General features: G+C 43.9%; 1 protein-coding gene and 1 non-coding gene across 4 annotated transcripts in view; one reads left to right on the top strand and one right to left on the bottom strand.

The window, feature by feature from the left end:
- LOC118208728 (transcription factor EB-like) overlaps window positions 1–16,278 on the bottom strand; it is a 28,428-nt gene extending 12,150 nt beyond the window's left edge. For 2 of the 3 annotated variants that reach the window (XM_035383656.1, XM_035383658.1), the window contains exons 1-2: window positions 16,027–16,278; window positions 566–839 (exon numbers count right to left, since the gene is read on the bottom strand). In XM_035383656.1, coding sequence (XP_035239547.1) covers window positions 566–769 — 204 coding nt within the window. In that variant the 5' untranslated portion in view covers window positions 770–839; window positions 16,027–16,278. Of the gene's footprint in view, window positions 1–565; window positions 840–6,654; window positions 6,950–16,026 lie in introns of those variants that run through there. The other variant, XM_035383657.1, reaches the window with a different exon arrangement.
- Window positions 16,279–17,728: 1,450 nt separating this feature from the next.
- On the top strand, window positions 17,729–17,830 carry trnar-ucu. Its single transcript has 2 exons — window positions 17,729–17,765; window positions 17,795–17,830. It is a non-coding gene; the product is annotated as a tRNA-Arg (tRNA).
- Window positions 17,831–19,979: the final 2,149 nt, after the last annotated feature.

Genomic DNA, 19,979 nt, shown 5'->3' with positions numbered 1-19,979 from the left:
CGCAGACCACAGTGGCCTGACATAAGCCTACAGAGGGGACGAATCCTGAACCAGGCTGGGGAGTTTTCAGAGATTGAGGTTGTCATGAGGATAGCCAGTCACTCAGTTAAAACCCATCTAAAACCCTCTCCAACCCCTACGCAATGATAATTAGATTAAGTGTGAGCTGCACTCTAAGTCAGACTTCAGAGAATTGTACCTCCCCATATACTAACCGCTCCAAACACGATTCTCTATGGTAACCAAGATGGTCAGCTCCTTAAGTCCTTCCCTACTCTGAACTGGAGGAGGACAGTTGGCACCAGGAGTTTCTGGTGCTGTGCAACATGTAAGAAATGCCCATGAAGAGATGTACCCAAGCAGAGAACATCCAGAGTAGTAATGAGATAAACAATCCAGCCACGCTTGGTGTACAAGTTTTCCTGGACACAACACTGACCATACAAAGATCACCATCTGGTTAGTCTACAGAATCTCTTCCTGCTGGTTTCAAAGGCTCCTCTTTAAACATAGCCACACCCACTCCTCCCTCAAACCACTCCTCTGGGCCCCACCCTTGACTCACCCTGAGCACCTCCACGGGGACCTGCATGGGGGCCTGGTAGTGGGCGGGGGCGTTGATGGCGGGCGTGGGCGGGGCGGGCATGCGGTGCTGGGCATACTGGCGGGCGGCGGCCTGCTGCTGCTGCTGCTGCTGGCGCTCGCGCTGCTCCTCCTGCTGCTGCTGGTCCCGCATGAGCTGCAGGCGCAGGCCAATCCGGGAGGCCATGGCGAGGGGGCGGGGCGGGGCGGGGCCGGGAGGGGCACGGGGGCGGGTCCTGAGCAGACTGCGGAGTTCACTGAGGAGAGAGAGGACAGCATTCAGCATGTTGAATATGTCACAGTGGTCCTGATACATTATGGGGTTTGTCTCTCAGATGCAGCACCATATACCTACACTAACTCCCATACGGCCTAAAATCACTCAGCTTTGCCTTACTGACAATTAAATACAGCAGACATTCGTATCACCAACGTTAACTAAAACTGTGTCAGCGTAGAAAGAAAAAAAAAAAACAGACACTCACATTTATTTTATTTTTTAAATTACGGCTAATGCTGTTGAATCGAGGCCTGTGCGTGTGTGTGTGTGTGTGTGTGTCTGTGTCTTTTAAAAATATTTGTCAACATCACAGGGTGTGTGCTAAACCACAGTGTTTTGCATCAGTTGTTCCTTTCATGTATGTGAGCATATGGGTATTTTTTAAGGGTACATCCTTCACGCTACGCGGTCAAACTGAGGAACTGACTGGAGGGTCATGTGTGGAGTGCTGCTTCATCTCGTGGGCGACCTTTTCCACCAAACTTACTCCCCTCCCCGTGTGATCCCTCCCCCCTGGACAGTCCCACAGAAGGGGGTTCCCCTTTTTTGGGAGGTAAGATGCAGCACAGACACACAAACACCCTCAGAACTGACCGTGACAAACACACACTGCGAAAACAGAAACCGCAAGCAGACCAGTCTGTTTCTGACTGCAGAGAACAGAAACAAATACATGTGCACTTATTTCCACGAGCATATGTATGCATGCATGTGTGTTTATGTATGTATACATACATGTGTATGCATACAGTATGAATGCATGTATCTGCCAGAGTACATAAACATGTATTTACGTATGTGTACACATGCATGTGTATCTGTGTATGTGTATATGTACATATGTATGTACACATTATGTATGTGTATGTATGTACAGAATGAATGTATTTATGTGCCTAAGTACATACACATGTGTGTATGCGCATATGCAGGCATGTGTATGTATGTGTGTATTTGTACTTGCGTTTGTTCTGTAGGTCTGTTAAATGGTAGAAACGAAACGTATGTCAGTGTATTCTGTGTTTACCGCAGACTCAGTGTGTGTTTTTAAATTATATAGCCTATTTTTTTTTCAGAGACATGGCAGGGATCACAGTCTGTCCAGAGTTTCAGAGGTTTCTGTCAATGCATGCTGCCCCTAGTGGTCAGCAGTGGGAAGCGCCAGAGAGAAAAACGCCCTGCAGCAGGCATTCGAGCTCAGAGGGCCAAACCTGTCTCATCTCAGCAAAGACAAACATGTTTATGAGAAAATGCCTGGCTTCAGATAACTCTGTATTAGTGCATTGAGATGGGGCTGACATAGCACAATATTTATGTAGGCTATATCACGCATTTGTTCAAAGATAATATGTTTCTGTCAGCCTAACAATATTTTAAAGATTATTTATTTTTCAATCAACAGCCATATTAGCTAGCCATAGTATCGAAGTCTTTGTTCAGAATCCCAGTGTAAACTTTTTTTTAACACAAGACAAGTGACATAGTCAAAGGACACACTTGATATACATCTAAAATGACTAATTCCTAAAAACTTTCTAGGAACAACGTTATTGATATCAAAATGATGACCAGTCACAAAGAAACTTTATTCAAAAAGTTTCATACATAGTGTGTGTGTGTGTGTGTGTGTGTGTGTGTGTGTGTGTTCTCAAAGTGTTTAGCATTCCCTCAGGTGGATTAGAATACCGAATTCCCATTAAAGAATCTAAGCTAATCTAAGAGTCTGGTCCAACCACACTGCAGTAGATAGTAAGTGTAGGTAAAGCTCTCTGCTCTACAGAGTAACATCCTGTTGTTTAAAATAGCCCTTTCACTTTCTGTTCCCCTTTCAGAAGCAGTCTGTCCTCCACGGTCCTGAGCATATCGACACCACCCCAAAACACCCCTACTCAATTTAAAACTCACAACTTTGTCATTTAGCATACACTTTTAGCCAAAGTGACTTATAAGACACAAAGTGTATCTTACATGGTAAGCAAACACCACATGAGATAAAGCTACTATGAGCTACTCTGACTGTTCAACTGCCCATTAACCTTAACTGCAGTATCACCCCTACTCTGAAGTAAAACAGCCCCTCCATTGCACTTCAACTCCCCCAAAACTACAGTAGTAAGAACACTCATACTCTGCAGTAACAGCACAACACCCCAAAATTGTGGCAACACCCCAAAGTTCCACTAACAGCACATTTCCCCTGTGACACCCAAATTCCCCAGGGATACTCTAAATCAGACAACACAGAAAGCATTAGCCTGACAGTATATGGTATAAATACTGCAACACATGAAATTAGTCTGGGGAATTTTCAGTCTATCTGCACTAAACCCCCAGCGTTAGCACATGCCAGTGGTTATGTGACTGATTCATACCGTGTTTAAGGGACTTGTGCTACTGATGAACATACACAATCACACAACCACACCGCTACCCTCCCCCACAGACAGAGAAACACTAGGAGGGTTACTAAACCGTGAGTCATGATTCTTCCTCTATTTTACATCCATCTGCTTCCTCCCGTTACTCCCTCGCTCGCGAGCTGAGTGAATCAGAGTCAGCCCCCTCGCTCCCGGTAACCTTAACAAATCCGCCAGCAAGGCAGCCGCGCTGGCGCGGTTGCCACGGCAGCGTGGCATAACGGTGGCACTGGGACGTCGCGAGGGGGGGGTCACGGGGTGCAGCCCTAGGGTGGGTCCTGTTATTGTGTCCTTCGGTGCCCTTGTGAACAATCCAGAAAATTCTCGGCCGTATGAATGGTTAACGCGCAAAACGTCGCCTGAGGAAACGCAATCTGTCAAGCAGAGAAAAAAAAAAGCATGTTTCTACTAAAAAAGGAGCCCTCCCTCCCTTTATTATGCAGGTCATGAAGCATGCACCTTGATGCCACCGCTGACTGACTCCAAGTCTACCTTTCTCCAGCTCCTGTGGTGCTTACCACATGTTATAGGTTTGCTTTGGCTAAAAGCATCTGCCAAATAACTCAACTGTAAACTGCAAATTGCATGCTCTGAAAGGTACAGGATTCAGGATCCACTCTGATTGGCTAAAATGATATTGCACTACAGACCTGCCTGTGACAGAACTACGGGAAGACGTAGCACATGTGTGAGAGGAACTGGAATTGGCTCTTCACTGTCAATACGATCTGAGAGATCTTCACAGGAATTTAGAAAAGGGAAGTGTTTTGTGTGGGATGACTACTGATTTTAATGTAACACACTCCCACAACTGTCAAAAAAAGGTCCTGTTCAACAGGCAAACAGTCCAAATATTTCAGGAATGTTAACATTCTTTCTTTAACTGGAACATAATCTTCACAAATGATAACCAGTAAAAGAAATGGGCCTGTAACTCCAAGGTTGTGGGTTTGACTCCCAGTTGTCGTGCTACTGATATGCAAGGCTGATATTAACTTGAATTACTCCAGCAAAATGTTTAGCGAAACTGTATGAATGGATTGTATTTTAACTGTAATGACTGGATGAGAGCATGCACTGAACGCGGAAACGCGTCTGTAAGTAGCATATACAATTTAACCTCTCATGAAAAATCCCTGTTTTATTCTTGCATCCGTCCTCTTTTTCAGGGAAGAATGTTTCCCAGAGAAAGCACTATATGAGTAGCAACAAATAAAAAGTTAAAATATTCCCCACAAAGAAGTGTCACACGGGGGGCGTGCGGACATGTCAGAGCACAGGCCTAACACCTTGCGCTCCCCTGCAGCCAACACCAGACCTTCCCCCCAACGGCCGCTGTATTTCAGACGCACTGTCTCACACCACAGGCATGCCACGTATTTACAATCTAACGCGCCCTGGCCGGCCGCTGCCCTAAAGCTGGGGCACCAGCGGGGGCGGGGGGGCGGGGGGCACAGAGATCCTGCCACGGGACGTCCAGTCCGCACCCATCCACCCCCCCCCCCCAGCCCCCCCAGCCCCCCTATCCCATTACCTCCATATTCCTCTGAAATGTGCGTTCAGTGAGCGGGACCGAGGCTGGCCGCTCGTCTACACAGATAACTCTCCCCTGAGGGATGTTCCTTCTCCTGCTGCCAAAGTTCTGCTGTGTAACTGCAACTTACCCTGTGTATCCGCCCAGGCTGTATCGCTATAACCTTCAGTGTTGCTGACAGCCTAGATGCGTCAGATGCAAGACGGCGTACATAATACCCTGTCTGAGGGTGCCGTGTGTGTTCTAGGGGAACGCCGTTTGCGACAAGCCTTTGCTCCTGCTGTCGATGATCAAGTTCCGCTAACATTTTTTCAATGTCAATAATGCAATTAGAAACGTCTGTCAGCGGTGAGCCGTGAGCAGACTGATGTCCACTGTGGGACACAGCTGAGGTCCACCGTGGGACACAGCTGATGTCTGTCCAGCCCGGTCTTTATTTATACGGCTCATGAGGAAGGAAGGCTGAGGTGTGAGGCCTATTTATGTGAGAGCACTGATAAGAATGTGCCAGATCACTGGCCTCTACATCTCACAGCAGAAATGCCAAACTGAACCCAAAACAAAACACAAGGATATCACCACCGCCACCATCTTATTCTTCTTCTTCATTGTCAGACCTCACCATTATCACCATCATCATTTTTCTGATTAAATTCAAACTTTAAAAACTTTATTGTCACTGTATCAGTTCTAGTTGGAAAACATTGTGCTCTGTATGTTGGGCCAATGAATATAATAACATATCAGATCATCATCATCGTCATCATCATCATCGTCATCATCACCATCACTACCATGTCGCCATAGACTGGCTGAAACAAGAGACATTGTGCTTCGTACTCAACAGAGGCCTTATGAGCAATCACTGTAGACTGGTGATGACACCAGTGATAGTAACTAAGATAGCAGTAAGAACAGCAATCACAGCAGCACTAGCAGAAGTAGAGTAGGAGGAGTAAAAGACGTAAAAACAGTGTTAGTTGTAGCAACAGTAGCAATGCGGTAAGGAAACCCTGATTCTACACGGATCAGGCACCTATTTTTAACTCATCGAACTGTTCGGCACTGGCATGGTGTTCTAATTTTAAAATATATACAACTCTCGTAACGCCAACTTCCTGCACACACGTACGCATAATGAACGGTCCATTTTATAAATGGGTTAAACACGGCCTTGCAGTGCAACAGTTTATTTCAAGTCTGACAACACATCAGGTAAAGCCGAGACAGATAGTCAGACCCTTCCAAAAAAAGAGGTGCCATACAGGCGGAGTTAGGGGTTTCACAACCATCTTAAGATGACAACAGAATTCAAAGTTCCTCATTTGAGAGCACGTAATTCACATCTTAGGCCTAACATCAGCTCACCAACCAAATCTCTGTATTAACCTTTAAACAGTCTGCGATATTATTGAAACAAAATTCTTCCAATTCCTTTATTGTAAAATAAAAATGTAACTGTTCACTGCTCATGGCAGTAAAACACAGAACCAGGCCCCAAACTTCATGCATGCGTCATTTTCTATTTAAAAAAATGTGTGCGCTGTGATTACACATAAAAGTGCTGAAATCTCACAAAACAAGAATCCCATTTCCTCATTTCCACCCTCACGAACAGTTAGAACAAGATAACAATTTCCACATGAACACTGAAAAAGAGCAAGAAGTCACAGCATAATTATAACATCCTGTAATTGACAGTGTCGTGATATGTAATCTACTTCACCATTTAAAAAAAAAAAAGAAACCATTCGATGATTGATGCGCCAGCCTACATTAACATACATTACTCAAGTGCAGGACACTGTAGCTACTGAAGCAGTTAAGGTTGACTGCCTTACCTGAACGTGCAACAAGCTGTGTCACGCTGAGGAATCAAACCCACAACCCCTGGACCACGAACCCAGCTGCGTAAGGGCCACACCACATATAACGCTTCTCCAGATTCTCTCCAAAGCAATGTGGCCTACGCAGGAATTACAGGACCAATCCAACGGACCGAACAGACGAGGAGAATTAAAGCCAGCTTAGTCCCCGTTCCCTAGTACTGACCGGGCAGAAAACAGACAGCATGAGGAGGACCCAGCATGGAGCTCAGACTCTTTACCACGGTACAGCGTCCTGCTGGAGGCAACTCCCTCTCAACTGTCCCCACCCCACCTGTGCTCCTATCAGCGCACCACTCCCTCCTCCGCTCCTACGCTGGCTCCACCCCCTCCCCGGCCGGCTGCCGTGGCGATCGTGCTGCGTGCGGGGGGGGGTGTGGCTCGTACAAAGTCACAGGGAAAGCCTGAGTCACCGCCGCTTCCCAGCTCCGCCGTGGCTTCTGGGACGCAGCGCAGCCTCCGCTTCTCCTAAACGAGGTCAAAGGTCGTCGCCTCCGTCTCAAGGACAAGGAGCCCTCAGTGCGTCGGGTCCGCCTCCACCCCTAAAGCACGCCCCCTGCCCCTCATTAGGATGCGGAGGCGGGCGATGTGTGCCGGGAATCAATGAGAGGAGGAAAGTCCGACGCAGAGACGATAGCTGCTTCAAATGAAAATATACCTTTTTTTACTGTACATGACAAAATCATGACCTTACAAGACAATTCTCTGTCTCACTTTGTCCTCCTTTTTGTCTCTCCAAAGCAAAATTTCTCTTAAATGTCCCAACACACACACACACACACGCACACACGCACACGCGCACACACACACACGAGCACACAGGACACACTGTGTGCGTGAGTGCACACATTCATGGGTGTGCATCCATGTGCGGGGGCATTCTCTCTGAGGTCTGTGAGAGGCATACACTGTATCACTATTTGTGAGCAAAAAGTTTCTGACCCACCCGCTTTTCACTGGGACCGGCACTATACTGAAAACAAGCAGAAGACAACTGAAAAGGAAAAGACTTCCATTCCCTTTTTACTAATGCACACACAGGAAAAGAGCTGAGATCATATTAATTAAAACGAGTCAGCATGATTTGCACAAAGCAAACAAGCAACCCACTAGGTTGGTGTCGCCAGGTGAACTCTGCTGAAATGTGTCCTTCCTCCAAAGCTGGAGGGGTTAGGGTGGAGCCGGAAGCTCCTGATACGTAAATCTATGGGAAAAAAAAACAATTTTCATGCTCAGAATGTGTATTTGGCATGAGTTTGGCTTTTTGAATAAAACCTAGAAAGAAAGAAAGCCTACCAACAACCATGGAATTTCCCACAGTCGAAATCAAGCACTTTGAAACATTCCAAGGCCCTGTGGGAACCCTGATAGTGGGATATAACCGTGTGTTTTTCTTTTAGTTTCTGGGGGACATAATGTCTGCCTGTAACGTCTCTCTGTATCTCTGCAGTCTCACAGGCCATCGAGAGGCGCTTATGTACCCGCGATGCTGGAGGTACTGCTTCTGATATTTGCTTGCCGGCGGGAAGCCATTATAAAGCTCCCCGGCAGTGGAGCCCTTAACGCTGCTGTCACCCGCGAACCTCGCGGCCGTTTCTGTTTGCTCTCCAGCTTGCGTGACTTTCGTGTTTGTGCGTTTATCTCCACAGCTACGATCGCGGACGGAAAGTACAAGGATTTCGAGCTGGGCTGAAAAAAAGGTTTGGTGCTGACATTCTGAAAGCAGCTACACTGTACGTATCACACATTTAACACAACGTGAACGCACGTGAGCTTTCACTCTGAACAGGCAAAAGCGAAAAAAAAACAACAACAACAACAAAAAACCTGGTAAAATAATTCAAACTTTCCAGAAACCATAAACAGTCACACGGTGACTAAATGCAGAAGAAACACACGGCATCCAGTATCAGAGGAGGCCATGACATCGCTTGTGCTCTGCTGCAGCTGCAGTGAGAGAGTGCTGTAGAATAACACAGTAATATTTTGGGCCACAGCTTGTGGGTTGAAGGAAACGGCATTTGCATTCTGATCAGGGCCTTTCACTACACTTCAGTGTTTCAGCGCCTGTAGGTGGGCACTTTCATAACCAAGCTGCCGGAGAGCCGGACAAAGGCCTTTGGAAAGCAGGAAAATGCCCCAGCGGAGCTTCTAGCCTCACGCTGTGCCCCCTGGAGGGGGACACCAAGGTTGAGTCACACTCTTTTCTTCAAACGAGCACTTTACAGAAAATCTCGCTTTCCAAAGCAAGCAGTCAGTTCACTGAAGCTAAGCTCGTACACAGTGATACTTGGCACTGATTTCACCGGGGTGTGTCTTCCGCGCTTATACAACGTCTGTGACGTTCACCAGTTCGTTATTTTTACACACACACAGCACCTCTGCCAAAAAGACAAATATCTTTTAAATAAAAGTTTTAAAAAACAATGTTCAGAATGTGCAGTAGCATAGAAGAGTTAAGAAGGGAACAAGCTTGGCAGCATTCCTGACTGCGATTGGTGGAGGTGAGAATGCTAGGGGTGGGGGTGTGGCTAAGATAAACCACCGTAGCTGATGGGCCACACCCACCCAGGCTCTTCATTCCTGGCCGTGCTCCGATAGTCACCCCTAATCAGAGCATGCTCTGGGACCAGAAAGAGGCTGTTTAAGGTTTTAAAATACGGTCTGGCTGGCACGTGGGCACACTGTGCCCGGTGGGTGCAGGCCAATGGCGGCCTCTTCTGAACGCACTCTGAGGCTTTGCCCCGGCCAAAATTCTGTACACATTCCTGGGATCTCGAAGCGCCCCCGGGCTGAGCGCAGGGTGACCTCAGAGATTTAAGACTTTTCTCAAGATGCTTTACACTGACAAGCAGAAAAATGCTGCTGCCTTCGAAACGCACATCAGAGCATGCACCTGAAGTGACATTCCTGCTGTTCCATGACAACAACACTAGGGTACACACGCACACACACACACACACACACGCATGCCCGCACGCACACACGCATACATATACATATTGGGTATGTACGGTGGTAAAGGGGCAGAACTAATCATGTATTCATATGGTTCAAGATATTCATTTTTAAAATTTTGACTTTCAGACTTCCTGCCTAAGAAAATAAATCAATATCTGAAGTAACTCTGTCACCAACAGTAGAGAATCAAAACACTACATTACCCACAATGCATTAAGATTATGCAAGCTATTCTGAAAGGCACACAGCCTAAAAGGCTGTGTCCACTGTCCGCTGCTGGTCATCTGTGCAATGCTGCACTGGAATTCCATATATGGTGCCCGCATGCCAGGCAGTTTAAAGGTGAATTGTGTGTTAGGTTTCAGCTGGCCGGCACAGTAGGGTTTTTAAAAGAATAGGCCTGCTGCCTGAGCCATCAGTACACAAAGGTATCAGCCTCTTTCCTGCAAAAGAGGAAATGCTTTACAAATAAGCCACTGAGCTGAGAACAAAAGAGGAAGTTGATTTGTGTACTCTACATTAAAATGGCAACAGCACAGCCCCTACCACTGGAACACACATACACAACCATGTAAACAACCATACAGATGCACATAGAAAACTACATACACAAATACACATGCTAAGAGAACCGAACATACTCATAATGCATAACCACGCATGCACAGAGCCACATACATGCACACACACTCATACACACACACACACACACACACACAGGACCACATATACACACATACAGTACAGTACATGCATAGAAATCTACACAGACACACAATCACACATGCTTCTACACTTCTGCTAGAAGTGAGGTCAGAGAAGTGTAGCGAAATACAAATACTGTATTTCCAAAAGTGTGTGGACACCCCATCTATTTCAGCCACACCCATTGCTGACAGGTGCATAAAACCAAGCATGCAGCCATGCAATCTCCATTGACAAACATTGGTAGTAGAATGGGTCGTACAGAACAGCTCAGTGACTTTCATGTCATAGGATGCCACCTTTTCAACAAGTCAGTTCATCAAATTTCTGCTAAGTACTGTTATTGAGAAGTGGAAACATATACGATAAACAACAGCTCTGCTGTGAAGCGGTAGGCCACACAAGCTCACAGAACAGGACCACCAAAGCATGTAGCGTGTAAAAATCATCTGTTCTTGGTTGCAACACTCACTACAGAGTTCCGAACTACCTCTGTAAACAATGTCAGGACAACGTCAGCACAACTGTTCCTCAAGAGCTTCATGAAATGGGTTTCCATGGCCAAACAGCCGTACACAAGCCTAAGAGCACAATACCCAATGCCAAGCATTGGCTGGAGTGGTGTAAAGCACACTACCATTGGACTCTGAAGCAGTGGAAACATGTTCTCTGGAGTGATGAATCACACTTCACTATCTGGCAGTCTGACAGACAAATTTGGGTTTGGCGGAATGCATAGTGCTGACTGTATTGGCCAGAATAGTGCCAACTGTAAAGTTTGGAGGAGGAGGAACAATGGTTTGTGGCTATTTTTCATGGTTTGGGTAGGACCCTTAGTTCCCGTGAAGGGAAACCTTAATGCTACACCATACAATGACATTCTAAAAAATCACTTCCAACTTTGTGACAACAGTTTGGGGAAGGCCCTATCCTGTCTCAGCATGACAATGCCCCTGAGAACAAAGCAAGGTCCATAAATAAATGGTTTTCTGAGTTTGGTGGGGAAGAACTTGACTGGTCTGCACAGAGCCCTGACCTCTACCCCATCAAACACCTTTTGGATGAAATGGAAAGCTGACTGTGAGCCAGGCCTAACATACATCAATGCCCAACTTCGCTAATGCTCTTGTGGCTGAATGGAAGCAAATCCCCACAGCCATGTTCCAAAATCTACTGGAAAGCCTTCCCAGAACAGTGGCGGCTGTTACAGCAGCAAAGGGGAGTCCAAATCCACATTAATGCCCATGGTTTTGGAACAAGATGTTCAACACGAACATATGGCTGCGGTGTTCAGGTGCCCACATACTTTTGGAAATGTAGTGTATCTGTTTCTAAGAAATAGGCCAGGTTACAGGAAAAGGAAGAGCAGGTCTGCAACACCAATATAAGATTAGAAGGCCGAGAAAAACTCCTCCTTCTCCTGTCACATGACCAAGGAACAGCAGCATGCCTTGCCCACATATGAGTCCTATCTGGGGCTGATAAGTGGTACATCCTGCAAAACCACTGGTATTCAGTGCACTCGCACTCACCTTGTGCAGGCAGAAGCCCTGCAAAATACCACACGTTCTGAAGTAATGTAACCCTGCGGAGACCGCGAGCATTTCAGTCTGAAGGACTTGTACCAGCGTTATCGCACAGGAGAACCTCCTCTGGCCGAAAGGGTAGAATCAACGTGCCTGCCCCAGCTCTGACAGAAGCACAGCCCTCTGATGCGATGACCATGTTAACTAGCTGCAGTTTGCACGTGTGCTTGCATGAGTGCTGTTGCAGTGGTGAGGCGGCCACTACAAATTGTGGAAAATGGAAAAATAAATAAATAAATAAAACATTATTTCTTTTTAAGGGGCTGCTGGTTGGCTAATTCAGTTGGTGCAGGGATGAGTGTCATGGCTTCAGACTGAATCCAGACCGTGCCAGTACCAACTGGCCGGAAGCTCCATAGGGCGACACCCAATAGGCGATTGCATCGCCCAGGGTATGGGAGGGTTTAGTCGGTTAGCGGTCCATGTTTACTGATTTCTAGCAAATCCCCCCTGGTGCTCGTGGACTACATGCAAAAGGGACATATGAAAGGTCTTCCTCTGACTCCACTCTATATGAGTTTAGCTGTAGTCTGCAGTGTGAAAAAACGTATCCGGCGACACTACGTATTTTGGAGGAAAACCGTTGGTGTCGACGCTCTCCTGAACCTGCAGTGGGGTTAGCAGATACGCGCGGCTGCGGCTGTAGATGATTAGCCATTCCAAACTGGCGTGGCAAGTGGATAAGCTCAGCCACATGCTGGGTGCCAAATATACAGATTAAAAAATGAATACATAAAAAAAGGAAAAAATTAGAAAAAAATAAGTTTCTTTTATAAGGTTACCCTTGTTACTGATTATGTTCTGGTGCTTTGAAATACTAAAGGGAGGACACCCCCATTAAAACGGTAGGCTAATTGTTTTAACTAAACATTAACCACACACACTAACACTAATTACTGTTCTGTCATTCAGGACCTGATTCACTCATCTCTTCAGTGGAGTAAATTTTCCTCAAATCCGTGAGCAGATGATGAAAGCTTTCCTGGTCGAGTTCATCTCCTGGAGACGTGCAGCTTAAAAGCTTCACAAATGGCCCCATTTCGACAGCTATGCTCACACCAGCCTATGCCCAAATACAAACATGCACTGTCAGTCTGAGACTCCAAACATCTGTCCACTTTGGGAGCTCCTTGTCATTTTTTTTCCCAACAAAAGCAAAGCCAAACAATGTCTTGTTTGCCTAAACTAATGAGCGTGCTCTTGCCTAAAGGCTTTGCCACATCACAGCACAAACAGGATACTGTACTACCGTGTGTTATTAAACAAGACAGCCCAGCTTGGCTTCACTGACACGCAACATAAGGACTGGCAGCCAACAAGAATAAGACTGTTATAGAAATTTGAGAGACAATGTGGCCACACATCTTGTACTAATCTAGCCAAATACAAAGACCACTGTTTCCTGCACAATGTATTTACAGAAGACCCTTGCCAGGGTGTGCAAATGAAAGTGTCTCAATTCCTCATTCCGCAGCATCGCGATAAATACATCAGCTTCCCCACTGCCCGTTTTTGGCCACATCAGGTATTCCATCGGAGAGATAGCAGAGTGGGGTCATGCTATCCCTGGAGAGAATGCAAGCAAAATGAATCCCATAGGAGCTCTACAGCAGCGTGCAGAGTCCATCTCTGTCTACCGTGGTTGTATTTTCACCAAAGATTGCCACGATTGTGGTTAAACCATAAGGCATGCAATTCACCATGGACATGAGTGTCCAGCATAATATGTTGCAATGTGATGTAATATAATGTGATGTAATGCCATGTAATTACCCCACACAACGTGACTGGAACCAGTTCAGGCTTCACATTTACGGTAAATGATACCATTTTGAGGAAATAATGAAAACAGAAAAAATTCTAAATGAAAACAGAGAGTGCAAACATATTTTGTATGGATCCCATAATGGCAATTTCACACCTACACATTGCTTCTTAGCTGAAGGTGACCACTTAGACTATACAAATGAATAATATGTCATTTTAATGACAAAAAGTTTAATAACACAAACAACAATCTGGATTTATGACGACTGAAAGCTTTGTGCACGTTCCAAAAAGGAAACCTGTTGTGGACAAAATGACTAAATACAGAAGTTAGAACCTTGGATTCTACCTCGTTTTCAACAATTTAAGTTGAAGCACAATTTCAAGCATATAAAAAAATGAACACATTAAATGTATAAAAATTGGTATAATCATAACCAAGAAAAGGTCTGTCTCCTACCTACATCAAATCTAATGCGTACATACAATATTTCAAACATGCTTAAGGTCAAGAGCTTAAAAGTCACCAACAGTTGTTATCTGCAAAATATTCAGCAGTTTCCTTGAAATCCATTTCACATTTTCCAGATAAGCACTAAACCTCTGGGTAAATACAAGCTACTATAACAAATACAGACACTAGGCTATATCAAATGGAGCCAGCACGTACCTAACCAATTTCAAAAAAGTTGACGGCAAAGTGATTCTGATTCTTTAAAGTTTCAACAAAGATACGTGTACTGGATACTGGTTAGGTTCTGAATCCTAAAATGGCAGTTTTTCTTTAAAATAGACATTCCGGTAACCTTTACCATTCAACTTTTCCCCAAGCTGGACCTTGTTATAGGCCTCATTAGAGGGAAGGAGGAGGAGGTGCATGTCAAATCAGAGTACATAATAGCCTATCTTTGTATCTCTAAGAAGCACAGCCTTTCCTAGGGCCAGCAATTTGGACATATCACTCGGCCATATTAAACTAATAGATACTTGAGTCCTGTTCTCTGCCTATGAAACATTCCATGCACAGGACAACAGATACTGCAACCAGCTCCTGCCTGAAAAGGCTTTAGTGAAATGAAATACATATCACATCATGATAAACACCTAAACAGCCTTCCAAAAGAGTTCAAAACAGCTACTTCTGTGCCCTGTTTCAAAAAAAAAAAAAAAAATTAAATACTTTAATCGACCTGTTCTTATCTCGTTTCTGTTTGACCTTGTCAGTTCTTGTCTTGCTTTAACTCTCTTGCCTTTATTTTGATTCTTATTTATTTTGCTGCAGCAATGCTAAACAGATACAGATGTATTATTATTATTATTATTATTATTATTATGCTGCCAGGGAGCACAAGTTCACGTGCCACAGAACTCCCGATGACTCCGCAAGCCAACAGACTGCAGGTAAGGTAGTACAACGCTTCATTTCCAACGCCTGTTGCTTTCGTACAGAACAGGCCGACTATAGGTAGCATAGGCTTTCCAAGTAAATACAATCATTCAGATCAGCGGGGACGTGAAACCAACTCCGCCCATGTTAAAAATAATTCGAGGGGTTATATTTAAGTGATGTAAATAGAGTATAGCCCACTGTGAATGTAAGAGATCTGCCCATTTGGTAAGAGGTCCGTCTTCTGTGAGTTTCTAGAAGGTGGCATTAGTACGGTGAGCAGGAACTTGTCTGTACAGAACCACTCGATACTGCAAGTAATGTAAGCAATGAACGGAAGCTCGTATAATGCAGTAGCCTACGTAGCGTTGAAGAAAATACACAAAAAACTATCTTTACTCCTGACTTTACATTACATTACATTATATGACTTAATTATCAGGAACATGTACAAAGCACATTTTGCCACAGTAACATTGCATTAATTAGAATTTGTCTCAAAGTGTGCTTTTCTTCCGGGCAACAGAAATCCCACAATGATAGTCTTATAGCCTACTCAGTAGGTCTATTCATGTCATCGGCTGAGCATACAGAAAGATACAATACCGCGATAAACAAAAAAAGAAATGTAGGCTAGGCTATATCAAGTGTCAATCTTTCGCCTCCGCTCCCCTAACACACTTTGCTCAGAGGTGTCAATACGTTATTACAGTAAGAGCTCATATAAGCTAGCTTGCAGCAGTGAACTAACACTGACCCAACAAGAAGAAAAGTTTAATCATATACTCCAACAGCTTCTTATTTACAAGAGAAATTTCGCCGGAGACCTAGAATAATCTAATTAGCCAGATAAACCTGGACAGCCCAAACCCCCGTGGAGAGCACTCAGCTAGTAGGCTAGTTCACTTTGAGAACACCTACCCGCTGAAGGTCAGAGTCAGAGTGTAGAGCCGAGATCAAGTTAAGGGAATTTCAATTTTTGTTGCAGTTATCAGGCAGAGTAATAATGTATCCCTGTGCAAATCTCCCGATTAATATCCACCTGTGGAACTAACCGAACTCTCCGCTCCCCGCTTAACTCAATTAATCAACCACACGGATTCTTCAAAACGAAGCCGCGCTCGAGTAGCTATTTGTGTACTTCAGGGAGCTCCGCGATATTAATTACAGTAGGCTACCGCTTGCAGTAGGCTACTCCAGTCACCTGTATCGACTTGTGACAACCCAGCCACCAATGACAGTATTGAACGAGGCATTGTGGGAAACGTATTTTTCTAGCAGAGTACACAAGAGCCGTAGATATCGCCTATCTACGGCTCTGGAGTAGCTACACGCGTTACCATCGGTGCATTTCATATACCATGAGGTAAAGCTTTATTTGAATAGAACATTAAATACACAACTCCAAGAACCAATAAAAAATGTGTTCACGATGCTAAATCTCATATTAATCCGCTCAATTATAATTAGCCATAACATTGTACTTTAGTTATTCAAATTCAGTTCACTATTAGGTTCACATTAAACTACCACATTTGTAACTTTTTAATCTGTTTGAATATTATTTCTGATTTGAATTTGAAACATTAGCCTAAAACTACTGTATTTTTGTGACATTTATTGGAACTTATAACCGTTTTAACACTTTGAAAGCAAATGCTTACTATTTACGTTTTCGCCACGCATCTGTAAATAATAGTGTCATTGGCACTGTTCGCTCGCAGCCAGAGAGCGTACTCGCCCCACGGCAAGGCAGCCGTGAGTCTCCGTGACTGTTCGTAGTGAAATCAAATCATTTCCCGCTACCGACTACAAGATATCCTTGGTACGGTCAGTTTTAGCTCGTATTTCGGACATGAATTGGAATCCTGCATCCAATCACAGGCTGTATCACTACCTAGAATGGTACCAATCAGCACCAGTGTAGAATTTTACAAGAAAATAAACCAATCACTGTTCCAGGACTGACTGACAAGCTCTCTGTTAGAGAGGCGCATTTCTTTCAAATTTCGGCGGAGATTTCATCCTTCCATCATGGAATTATTAACACCGGCAGAGAAACAACTGACTGTATGAAAACGAGTTAGGACAAACAAACAAGCGAGATAACTCCGATACGTGTACTGCAGTAGCCTACGCCTACCATCTATAGCTTCAACTAACATAAAATAATAAGATATATTACTAAGGCTAACTATATAATATTATGCATCGTACTGTAAGCGATCAAAGCTTGCGTTAGTTACAACGCGTTAGAGATATTTAAAAAATAATAAAAAATCTAAAGTAGTGACTGTATATCTACGGACCTCATGTTGTCTATGTAGTCCAACAATAGCCTACTTAAGTTTGCATAAGTCGTAATCGTATTGCATAAGTATCCACCGAAGGCGTTACAGACTTTCCTGATTTATAAATATTTGGCATCTTAAATCCTACATTTTATATTAATAATTTCTTTTTGAATTTTGGCTATGAAATTTGCAACACAAACTACGCAATGTCTAACCTTATTGGTGAAATGCGTTTCCAATTGCTTTAATGTGCGCCTGCCTCATTGCAATCTCAGCTGGCATTATTCTTGGTGCCCACAACATGTCACACTGTGGAGGCAAAGTCTGCAGGCTCTGTGGCGCAATGGATAGCGCATTGGACTTCTAGTTAAACACAAGTGTAGTGAGGAGTAGTGATTCAAAGGTTGTGGTTTCGAGTCCCACCAGAGTCGCGATTTTATGACACTGAATGCACAGAACTGTGTCGTTATCCCTGAGCGAGACATCTCACCCCAATTGCTTCTGTGACTATCCACTAGAAAAGTATAACGTATTAGCAAGAAGTAATGCAATTCTAAATGACAGAACTGAATCAAACATGATATTCACATTGTCCTGTAACTTTGCTGTATTCTGATATATTAATTTACTACACTTCATAACCTTTTAAAAATGCAGTTTTAAAACGTTAACATCTGCTATTTGTTTGGCTTACGTAAGACCATGTGCATTATTTTAAAAAAAATCAAAATATCACTTATGCTACCGCTCCTATTTTACTGTGTGTGTGTATATATATATATATATATATTTTTTTAAATTTTATTTATTTATTTATTTATTTATTTATTTATTTATTTATTTATTTTTTTTGCCTTATCGTAATTTCTAGGAAAATTAATTTTTAGATGACTAAAATGCAAGCATAGTTCAATATGGAAGGAGAGATGGAAGGGATGACCCACAGGGCACAGCGAGAGGCCACAAAATGCTCGGCCGTCAGTGCCACCACCAGACAGATGGAGGTGCTGAAGGTGCCGTAGTTGAAGATGTCCTCTAAGGTGCACCAAGGCTTGTGGTTCCAGTAAGGCTCCTTCATGTGGTACCTGAAGGTCAGCTCCAACACCACGATGGGAACGATGACCAGCGTGTTGACCATGGAAACAGTCATCAGGTAGAAGGTTTGCATGCAATTTCTCTTCAAGAACACCAGGTAGGTCAGGATGTAGGCTAGAAAGAGGAGGTTTCCTTAGAGACACCTTATGACCGCTTCCCACACAGTAAGGTGGCTAGTTAAGGCTAAAAATGGAATTGGTCTCTTAAAGATGTACTGTACTGAATTATGTATTGATATTTATGTCTTGAAAGTATGTCCTCTACGGAAGTGGACAGTAGAGTCTAATCTATCTGCTTCACTGCTGCAGTCATGATCATCTGTGTGTGAAGGGTTGAACTGAGACGGAACGGTCATGGCTTGCAACCAGAAAATAAAAGCTTGTGAGCCATGGGCTCCTGTGATATAACTTTTGATTTTAGCAGCTCCTCCATCGCACTTTGGCTGACTGGGAGGTGAAAGGCACCGGTGTGCAAGGGGAATGTGACTTTAGTTCAAAGGTTTAAGAAATAAAGGTTTAAGCAAAACACTTAACCTAAATTTATGTTGTAGAATATCCTCCCCTGTATGAAGTAACTCAGTGTCAACTCAACTCAGCTAATTTCAGTATGGACTAAATGTTTTCTTTAAGTTTTAAAAGTGGCAGAGCAGTGGCTCTCCACCTCCTGGGTCCTGGGGCAACCCTGTGTATGCTTGTTTTCGTTCCAACCACATCTGCAATCCCAGAATTTTAACAAGCTGTTATTTTTTCTTAATTAGGGGCTTTTCATGTTTAGAGGGATTATTTACCCTCTTAAGATACATTGTGTCAGAATAGCTATGCATGCCATAAAGAATAAATGTCCCATGTTCATTTTGTGCTTATTGCGCTAAGCAAATACATAAAAAGAGGTAGCAGTTTTCTTAACTCATCAAAGTTAATGCTGTGACGAATCAATAAGCTTCTAATTAGGTCATTGCACACGTGTTTAAGTTCCTTCTATTTTCTTTTACCTTAAACTTATTAACACAATGCAGGTCTGACTCGTTATCATTTGCTGTGTCTTTGAGTTCTTCATTATCTACCAAATGCTTTGTTTTAGTGTCCAGGTGTCCACACTTTCACCAATTAGAAGGCCATCGAGTCACCTCAGTCTTTAATATGATCAGTTTTACCTGTCTTTATGTAATTGTTTGCAATATAGCACAACGTGAATATGGGACTTTTATTCTTCATAGCTTGCATATGTATTTCTGACATAATGGGGCTTAAGAAGGTAAAAAATCACTGATAGACACGAAAAGCACCTAATTAAGAAACAATTACGTGCTTTTCGTGTTTTTGTTAAAATTCTGGGATTGCAATTGTGGTCAGAATGAAAACGGTGTACAGAGGAGCTCCCCAGGACTGAGGTTGAGAACCACTGGGTTAGAGCATCGGGAGCTGGGTTTGTGGAGCGTCATGTTCCTGGCTGGGCGCTGCTGTTGCATGGGAGAGGTAGGTACCT

The sequence above is a fragment of the Anguilla anguilla genome, chromosome 11 (genome assembly GCF_013347855.1).
Source record: "Anguilla anguilla isolate fAngAng1 chromosome 11, fAngAng1.pri, whole genome shotgun sequence".
Lineage (NCBI taxonomy): Eukaryota > Metazoa > Chordata > Actinopteri > Anguilliformes > Anguillidae > Anguilla > Anguilla anguilla.
This window is presented reverse-complemented; position numbering and strand designations above follow the sequence as displayed.